Source organism: Sprattus sprattus (assembly GCF_963457725.1).
Source record: "Sprattus sprattus genome assembly, chromosome: 19".
Taxonomy (NCBI): Eukaryota; Metazoa; Chordata; class Actinopteri; order Clupeiformes; family Clupeidae; genus Sprattus; species Sprattus sprattus.
The window spans coordinates 26,154,859-26,164,858 of record NC_137917.1 but is presented as its reverse complement, the minus strand read 5'-3'; the positions used below and the strand labels follow the sequence as shown (position 1 = coordinate 26,164,858).

The 10,000-nt window shown below is 49.2% G+C and overlaps 1 protein-coding gene across 1 annotated transcript in view; it reads right to left on the bottom strand.

Moving 5' to 3' along the window:
- Positions 1-2,225: 2,225 nt before the first annotated feature.
- zfpm2a (zinc finger protein, FOG family member 2a) overlaps positions 2,226-10,000 on the bottom strand; it is a gene marked incomplete at both ends in the record, with an annotated part of 161,821 nt that continues 154,046 nt past the window's right edge. The window contains 3 exon segments of the mRNA XM_080857287.1: positions 2,226-4,756; positions 5,755-5,982; positions 7,175-7,381. Of these exon segments, the coding sequence (XP_080713413.1) occupies positions 2,226-4,756; positions 5,755-5,982; positions 7,175-7,381 (2,966 nt within the window).

Here is a 10,000-nt window from a genome sequence, read left to right as displayed (position 1 = left end):
TTGTCTCTCCCCTCTCTCTCTCTCTCTCTCTCTCTCTCTCTCATTTCCCCCACCCCTAACTCCCCACTCCCGAATGCCCCCCGCGCCCCCTGGTGGTGTGTGGCAGGTGGTGGCAGAGCATCAGAGGCAGTTTGTGGAGCAGTCCTACCCCCAGGCCTCACGCATCCTCGTCCCCGGGGCAGACCGGCGAATGATCTACACCCAGCCGGCCGCCCTGAGCAAACATCTGTGGACGCTGGTGTCACGCCGCCAGTCTAGACACCAGAGCCAGTGAAGCGGCCGCCAGCGGTGGAATGTCTCTGGTATCCTGCACCGAGCCATAACCTAGCTCCCGCTTTTCATTCTCACCTCTTTCTCTCTCTCCCTATGTCTCTCTACCTCTCTCTCTCTCTGTCTGTCTCTCTCTCCCCCTCTCTCTCTCTCTCTACCTCTCTCTCTCTCTACCTCTCTCTCTCCCTCCCTCTCTCTCTCTCTCTCTCTCCCTCTCTCTACCTCTCTCTCCTTCTCTGAATGCCTGTGCCATCTTGCACCGAGCCATAACCTAGCTCCCGCTTTTCATCCTTACCTCTCTCTCTCTCTTTCTCTCTCTACCTCTCTCTCTCTCTCTCCCTCTCTCTTTCTCTACCTCTCTCCCTCTCTCTACCTCTCTCTCTCTCCCTCTCTCTACCTCTCTCTCTCTCTACCTCTCTCTCTCCCCTCTCTCTACCTCTCTCTCTCTCCTTCTCTGAATGCCTGTGCAATCCTGCACTAAGCCATAACCTAGCCGGCGGCTGCCAAGGAGGATGTGTTTGTCACCCAGAAAGGGATTCTGGGAAGGTAACCCGCAAACTTCCTGGCTGTAAAGGGTATCTTCTTGCATGAATTAACATTTGAATTGTGAGGCTGTCAGTGATGGTGACTCAGTTGAAAATGTAAATATAAAATCTTTTCATTTCTGTAAATAAAGTTTTGGGATTTTATAGTCAGTGTGATGGAAGTGACTTTTTTTTTCTCCTGTTCCGGTTCGGCTTCTTTTTTAATGAGAACAAAAGAAGGACACAAATCATGAGAGCTTATCCTGAGGATTGAAGTTTAATTATGACACCACATCAAAATAAAAATTTCCAACAGTTCTGGAATTTAATTCCATCCATATACATGCATAGCAACAACGTATTTTTTTAAGAAATATTTTTTCTCCCATAAGAACATTGGAATGATCATTTTACAGTATTATCCCCCCCCCCCCACCCGCTCCCTTCCACCCCAATATGTTCGTCAACATCGATAAACGTACTTCTTTTAAATTTTCTTTGTGTTTTTTTTTCTTCCTTTTTCACCCCTTTTAGTGGGTAACAAATAATTTCTGCCAAGTCCCCTTTTATAATACTGCTTTCAGTAACGTTTTTCCTCATTTACAAAGTATTGCGTTGAGAGCACATTTTTAAAAAGGGAGACCAAAATGTTATCAGCAAACAGAAATACGAGTACTATACAAGAAAGAATGCTGCCATCGTCATGAAAACATCCACTTCAGAGTCGAAGAAAAGAGACAGGGACAAACAGTTCCGTACATATGCAAAGCCGCGTGTGTATATGCCAAAAACATGAGATGTAGGGTTTCCTGTGCCTGGTTATCCCCGAAAACAGTGTTTTAAGGCTGAGAAGTCATGGATATCAAGCTGCAAATGACATTTAGGCATATACAAAAAACGTTACAGCAAATAAGAATACACAAGTGCCTCTGGGAGCCATTTTGTGTCTAAAATGCATTTTTTTGTTTTTGTACTCTGTGACTAGTGTCTCCTTGAACCTACATTACAGTGTAAACAATATGAGTGCTACACAAGAATGACTATACAATAACATTACAAACAACTCTGATATAAATTTCCTTTTTGATTTTTAAATTAAGAGCACTACTCCTATTAATACTGATTGTAAAATAAATAAAGGTGAAAGTGGCACCAATATTACACTTGTCTTTTTTTTTTTCTTCTTTTTTTTTTCCTAACCAATGATTTGCATTAAGTCTTAAAACGATGACAGAAGAAGCTTCTCTTGATTGTCCACAAGCAGTGTCTAAAACTGCATGATGCACTACTCCAGACACGACAGTGTACCCAAAGAAAGAGAGGATGCTGCGACCGCAGAGGAGGAGAAGGAGCGAGGGAGGGAGGGAGGGAGGGAGGGAGGGAGAGAGAGACGGGCTGGGTTGGAGGGGGGGAGAGAGGAGAGCGAGCGCTTCATTTCACATGTTCAGCGGCGTGTGACGAGCAGTAGAACTTCTTGTGAGTGATAAAGTTTGACAGGTTATTGAACTGGATGTCACACAGGCGGCAGTACTTGCCGCTGCCTGCGTTCTGGGCCGAGCCGTTGAGGCCCTTGGTGATGGCTGGCGGCGGCGGCGGCGGCACCTCCTCCGTTGGAGACTTGGCCCCGGGGGAGGTGTTCTCACTCGCTTCGGGCGGGTTCTCGGTGCTCCATGTGGGGGAGCCGTGCCCGTCTGCAGCTGGGGTGTGCAGCGCCGGGGTCTCCTGCTGGGGGGTCGAGGCAGAGGGGCGATCATCTGGCTTGTGCCCTCCGTTCACGATCACCATGCTCCTGTTGGTGGGCAGCAGAGGGGACAGCTCTTTCCCAGGGTGCGGATATCCATTGGCAGAGGGTGGTGGCTCCTTGCCTGGTTCGGGGGCACCGTTCGCTGCCGCCTGCTCCTGCTCGCTACCCTCGCTCGGTGTCAGCAGTCCGCTCAGGTAGTCGCTCGCCTTAATCCCGAAGTAGGGTGGTGAGATTTGTTCGTTGCCCTTCATCTTCTTTATTGCCCCGGGGTAAAGGCCATGGGGCAGAAACATGTTCTTGCTCTCGTCTTTGTTGAGCCCGAGCTGCGAGTCGGAGAAGGCCTTCAGCGCCGCTGCCGAGCTGAGGTGGTGTGGAGGGTACAGGCCGCCATTCTGCCCCATAAGGTCCCCACCGCCGTTTTTCTCACATTTAACGGGGTTCTTGTCGTACGCGTCCTCAGGATTAACACCTTCGTTTTTAACCTCGCAAAACACAGGCTGTTTGAGAGGCCCGATGTCGTTGTGCTGGGTGGCGGTCACGGGGCAAAAGTTCTGTTTGTGAGCCAGGTAGTTCTCCACCTTGTTGAAGCTGATCTTGCACACGGTACATTCGTGGTAGTCCAAAAGTCTTTTGGGGGAGTTGCACGACTTGTCGGGGAGTGGTGAGCATTTTTTGCTGAGATCAATCGGGGCGTCCAGCTCGTGCGAATCGACCGTGTTGCATTTGGGACCAAGGATGGATTTGCTGACCGTGAGCGAGGCCTCCAGGTGTTTGGGGACCATGCCTGGGAAGATGTCGTGGCGGGGGTGAAAACGGTCGGCCAAATTCTCCGCAGCCTCCTGGGAGGTACAGGGGTTACCCAAGGTAGGCACTCCCAGGAACCCTGTCTGATGGGGTCCCATGGGAGGCCTCTGCTCCTGGTCCGGGAGGCACATCTCGTACATCTTCCTGCGTTTGCGCGTCCTCATCGTCCTCTGCATGGCGGGGACCTTGTTGCTGGACATGCGCTTCATGGGCGGGTCGTGGCGCGTGGCGCAGTAGTATTGCTTGTGCACCATGAAGGTCTCGTGGCGACTAAATTGGATATTGCAAGCCTCGCACGTAGTCTTGTTGGGATCGTTGTCCGATTCGACCAGACCTGTGCTGGGGCTCTTGACCTCTGGCTGTTTCCCGTTCAAACGTTCCTCCCCGCCACTAGGTGGCGTCGTGACCTTTTTCACCTGTCCAGCGAGGTCCTTCTCAGGCCCTTTCCCCCCTGCGCTCATCATGTCCAGCACTGAGGAGTTGATGCAAGATGACGGCAGGAGGTTGTTATCGGACTCCGAGGGGAGGCACCCGGGGAGCATCCCCACTGCGCTGTGGCCGCTGTTTGGGCTCACCGACTCCTGCGCCGCCTTCTCCGAGATCCCGGGGAAGTCGGGCGACTTGGTCATGTGTTGCCAGCGGCTGTTGCAGTAGTGCTTCTTGTGGACCAGGTAATTGTCCAGGTTGTTGAAGGTGATGTTGCACTCGAAGCAGGTGGCGCCCTTTGGCATGAGCGGGCTGTAGATGACCGGCGGGTAGCTGCTGCCGCCGCCGCCGTGGCGGAGGCGCCGGTGGACCAGCTCGGACATTTTGGCGAGGATCTCCGACGCCTGCGGGACCACGGAGATGTCCTGCGAGAAGGCGAACTGGGACAGGAAGGGCCCCATGGGGAAGCTGGGGCCCATGCTATGCTGCACGGGCGAGGAGGCCAGGCGGGGGCTGGAGGGCTCCGACTTGATGCGGGTGTAGGAGAAGCTGGCCTTGTTCACCGGGTGGCCGTCGGGCTTCTGCATAGCCAGCGCAGGCTTCTTCTCCGGCCGCTCCAGATCGCCGTCCGGGCTGCCGTCCTTCCCCGACAGCCCCCCCTTGGGGCTCGGGAGGAGCACGTCCTTCCTGCCGGCGGCCAGCTCGGCCCGGGCCTGCTGCAGGGCCGCGTCGTCGCCACCGGTCCGCGGGGAGTGCTCGCTGTCGTCCCTGCTGCGGAGCTTCCCCGAGTGGCCGTGGTGTAAGTCCTGATGCTGCAGCAGCTCCCTGTGGTTCTGGAAGCTGATATGGCAGTGATTGCATCTGAAGGCCGCCTGTGACAGGTGCGAGAGGATGTGGTGCTGGAATGTGATCAGCGAATCCGCCGTGTAGCTGCAGATCGTGCATTTCAGGCTGGTGCCGGGCGGGAGAGTCTCTTCCATTTTGACGCCTGTGAGGAAGATAAAAACACCGTGGTTTTAAGATCGGCACTCTCTCGCCGCTGATCTCCCTCTCTCCTCCACATATTAAGCAGCAGCAGCCATCAGGACCTGCATTATAACACACTTATCCCCCACAAACCCCCTGACACCGGACTAAAAATACATGATAAACCGTCGACAGCAGAGGCTGTGTGTGCGATTGACTACACAACTAATCCAAATATGATCCCGTCAAAAACATGCATAAGATGCACCTGTCTGTGGCCATCTGTCAGGAAAATGCTGAGAGTCAGTTGTCACTGAATTCACTTATTTAAATGTTAAGAAAATGTTAGCCACGAGGAAGAGCCAGTTGATAAAAACTTCATTTTACATTTACATTTAGTCATTTAGCAGACGCTTTTGTCCAAAGCGACGTACAAGGGAGAGAACAGTCAAGCTACGAGCATTAGAACCATGGTGTAACAATAAATACTACCTTACATAGGTGTAAAAAAAGAAATTCAAATATAATTTAAAAAAAATTCAGGAATGTACCTGCTGTACTTCACTGTGCCCCACACAGTGCAGGTGCCCAAGTTCTTTGCTTAGCAACCAAACCGTTTGACCTTGACAGTGTCATACTCTTTGAGCAGAAAGTAAAACATGGCAATTAAGTCCGCCACCTAATCCCTGTCTGAATCCAACCCCTTCATTAATTTCACAAAATTCTATATAGAAATAATGAAAGTGGGGGGGCACTGTGGTGCAACCAGTAGCCCCAACCGCATTCGGGTTCGATTCCAGCCTGATGTCATTTCTCCTGTCCACTCCCCACCTCTTCTCCCTCTCATTTCCTGTCCCACTCTTCACTTCAACTATCGATTAAAGGCCAAAAAAAAACTAAATAAATCTTTAAAAAAAAAAAAAATAATAATTATGCAAGTGGTTTGATGACACCCCATCGCTGCCGTTCTAGAACACTGACCACTGTGTGTGCTTAGGTGCAAAGTTCTAGAACACTCACCACTGTGTGTGCTTAGGTGCAACTCCAGGGCCCGGGGCCCCGAGAAGCTCTTGTTGCATTGTGGGAAGGGGCAGATGCTGGGCGGCTGGTGGTGGTGGTTGGTCTCCGTGTCCTCGGCCACGCTCTCTAGCTCCCTCTGGCGGCCGCTGCAGTAGTACATCAGATGAGCCTGCAGATTCCTCTCACTGCGGAACCAGATCCCACACGCCTTACATGGGAAGATGTCCTCTGCGGGGAGAGATACGTTCACATCTGGTCAGGTAAAAGCCACCACTGTTTCCCTCTCACCCCAATGGGGGTGTCACTTTTTTCCCCAGGTGAAGCTATTTGCTATTTCCTCACACTGTTTCCCGAATTCATCTCTACACCTACGGTGACATGCCTGTCCAAGTGAAGCCACTGTCCCCATACTGATCCTAGGTGATCCTAAATGACGTACACGGTCATTTAAAACTAGTAGCTGATAGCGGTCAGCTCAGCAGGCTGAAGAAACTGACATGATTCTCTGAGCTATATTTCCCCTGAAGGGGGCAAACAGAGAAATACGACCACATGCTTGCAGTTGCCTTCCTTGCTGCCGAGCTGAATCTGCCGATGACCCTTATTAAGTCAAATTATATTTGCATATAAGTTTATTCTTTGTTCAATTAACACATTGGGTTAGGAGTCAATGTATGTTTGCAGTTTATGCCTGGAAGTGAAGGTCAGCCTTCTTTATCCATGGCTCCTCACTCTGAAAGGTTAATCTGCGGAGCACTGATTACACCTGACCAGTTTGCCTGCTGACTACAATATGGTAACGTACAATCTAACTACACTGTGGCCGCAGTAAATATGAGTTTGTAACCTCGATGGTCTCTTCTCGGCACACAGAAGTCAAGCAGCAATCTAACCTGCCTGAACTGCATCTAGGGTTAGCATAATATGCTAATGCTAATATGCTAATGCTAAGGTTGCCTCGTTATATGCTCTGACCAGCTGTGTTTAATCAGCATTAACACACAACTACAGTCTAATATATAATACAAACTCAATGTTAATTCACCAACTACCACTATTATGTATGAATGTACAAACAGTCCCTGTGACTATGACAGCGGTGGTAGAGCTTTTGGGAAGGTGTGTTTGTGAATGTACACAACTTATCATGGCAGCATATATGTATGTTTAGAGGCATATTAGTGTGTGTGTGTGTGTGTGTGTGTGTGTGTGTGTGTGTGTGTGTGTGTTTCTAGGCATTAATGTGTGTGTGTGCGTGTGTGTTTCTAGGCATTAATGTATGTGTGTGCCGTGTGCTGTGTGTGTGTGTGTTTGTGTTCCTAGGCATTAATGTGTGTGTGTGTGTGTGTGTGTGTGTGTGTGTGTGTGTGTGTGTGTGTGTGTGTTTCTAGGCATGCACTAGTACTGCACTGCTACTCACTGTTCACGATGGCGGTGGGCAGTATGGAGGCCATGGCGGCCTGCTGGGGCAGCAGCTGGATGCTGTCGAGCAGTCGGGCTGGGTACATGCCCTCACTCATGGACAGGTGGCTCACCGCCTGCAGCCGCGAGTCAAAGTCCACCACGAACGCCACCAGCTCCTCGCCCTCCATCAGGTTCTTAGTGGTGGTGCACCATAGCTGGCCCCCTGCAACACAAACACACACACACACACACACACACATTTAGTTTAGTATGTCTAGATCTTTCTATAACCAGTCCGTTCTTCCTGCAAGTCGCTGAACCAAGAGAGACTGAGGGAATTTCATCGAAAGGTTCCTTCACGACACAACATGACAAGACAGAGAACAGATCTGAACTAGAAAAATGACAACCTCGAGAGAACACACCTTGTGTACGCTTTTCTAAACTTAACATGATTGTTTATTATATGATGAATTATTGAATATATAATTATATTATTATTTATATAATTATTGCAGTACAGTCGTATTTCATTTCATGGTAAGGGCTGTGGAGAAGTATCTCTACTAGTCATGGCATGCCAATGCAGATTGGACAAGCTGAGGAAGCCACGTCTTTTTCTTATTTGTTTCCATTTGGGCCATAGGGATTTCCTCTTGACGTGCTTGGTGTTACAGCACACAGCCAAAAGCCCTGCCTGAGAAAACGAAGGCATCAGATTTGTTTATACTACATGGTGACAATAATACGGAACTGGGACGACATGGATATGGGGGAAGTGTGTAGGCAACTAGGGCACTGGGGAGTTCCACTGTTCCGTGTTTTTGTGATTTTTGTAAAGCATTTTTGTCACAACAGTTTACCTACCGCTGCATGTACAGGACCTTTGGATTTGTATGTGTTAATATTTATTGATCGATTAATCGATTACTAGTACATCACTAGTACAGAACTGTATCCCTCTTTCACCAAGTCACACCTGCTATCCATCCAGTGCTGCATTAAATTGTTGAGTTTGGATTAAACATTCTCCAGTGAAGTCTTCAGGACATATTCATTAAGTCAGTCAGGCGGAGGGGGGGAGGGGGGAGGGCTTGTGAAAGAAGAAAGGGGGATGGAGGGAAGGTTTGTGAAAGAGAAGAAAGAGGGATGGAGGGAAGGTTTAAGCTCAGATAATATTTATCTCCGCACATGACAGGCTTTTCAGCGGCACTTCATTTTCCATTGAAGAGATTACAGTTTTTAATATGACTATTTACAAAAATCTGGCTGCCAAGATAACAACAAACCATGATATGCCAGTGCTAAATGGCAGAATTAGGACATTGTTTCGGAGGGGAAAGCTGGACAATTAATTAAACTGCACTGTTGGCTCCCAAAGATGAGCAAACACACCGACAGGACGTCGGAATAAAAAGAGGACCTGTGATTTGAGTCCAGCGGCTTTGGATGTGTCAGAAGTACCTCAACTGCCGCCGACAAAGAACCCTCTAGAATCCCCAGAAACCAGCCGCAAGTGTTTACACAAGAGGTCAGAGGTTAATATGTCACATTCCTTCAGATGTTGCCAAATACACAGCGTGCTAATTATACCTCTGGTAAGTCCCACTCAGACTATTAAACTATATATCTAAAAATAAACAGACAATTTTAGTCACGTACGGTCAAAAACCCAGTAATGCCATTCTACTGCTCAGAGAAAACCTTCCAAATGAAAGTATTAATGAGTAACTACTAACTGTCACTCCTGAAAGCTGGCCTGTAAGGGTCTCCCTTCAACTGGATTCAAGCCCATTTCTCAGTTTCACCACGCTGTGACATAATCTATGTTTGCTCATCTCAAAGGGCCGCACATGACTTTTACTTGACTGTGTGTGTGTGTGAGTGTGTATGTGTGTGTATCTGTGTGTGTGTGAGACAGAGGGAGAGTGTGTGTGTCTGTGTGTGTAAGACAGAGGGAGAGTGTGAGGGTGTGTGTGTGTGTGTGTGAGATCAAGGGAGAGTGTGAGTATGTGTGTGTGTCTGTGTGTGTGTGAGACAGAGGGATAGTGTGAGTGTGTGCCGCGGTGAGTGCAGTCTACTTTAAGTACATGTCAGAGAAAAGAGGTGTTATTAATAAAGGTCATCTCCCAGTGACCTTACTCTGCAGCGACAGTGTGTGTGTGTGTGTGTGTGTGTGTGTGTGTGTGTGTGTGTGTGTGTGTGTGTGTGAGCGAGCTAGAGAGACAGAGAGAGCGATGTCTTAAAGAGAGGTTTATCAGCCTGATCTACAATAACAAGACGCTCTCCTCAGACATGTCCTTCATCAGTTGGATCCTGTCACCACACACACACACATACACACACACACACACACACACACACACACAGAGGCTGCCAGAAGAGGCTCTTTGAATCCTTATCTCCTAATTAAAATAACAAAACTCCTTGTGCCGTCGGCCTCTGTGAGCTGGTAGATCTGAGCCATCACTACCTGCAGAGGGCCAGCAGATCTGTCTTGTGTCCGCTTCAATAGGGCCCTATGACTAACGCCATGCATATCTGTCTTGTGTCTGCTTCAATAGGGCCCTATGACTAACGCCATGCAGATCTGTCTTGTGTCTGCTTCAATAGGGCCCTATGACTAACGCCACGCATATCTGTCTTGTGTCTGCTTCAATAGGGCCCTATGACTAACGCCATGCATATCTGTCTTGTGTCTGCTTCAATAGGGCCCTATGACTTACGCCATGCATATCTGTCCTGTGTCCGCTTCAATAGGGCCCTATGACTAACGCCATGCAGATCTGTCTTGTGTCTGCTTCAATAGGGCCCTATGACTTACGCCATGCAGATCTGTCCT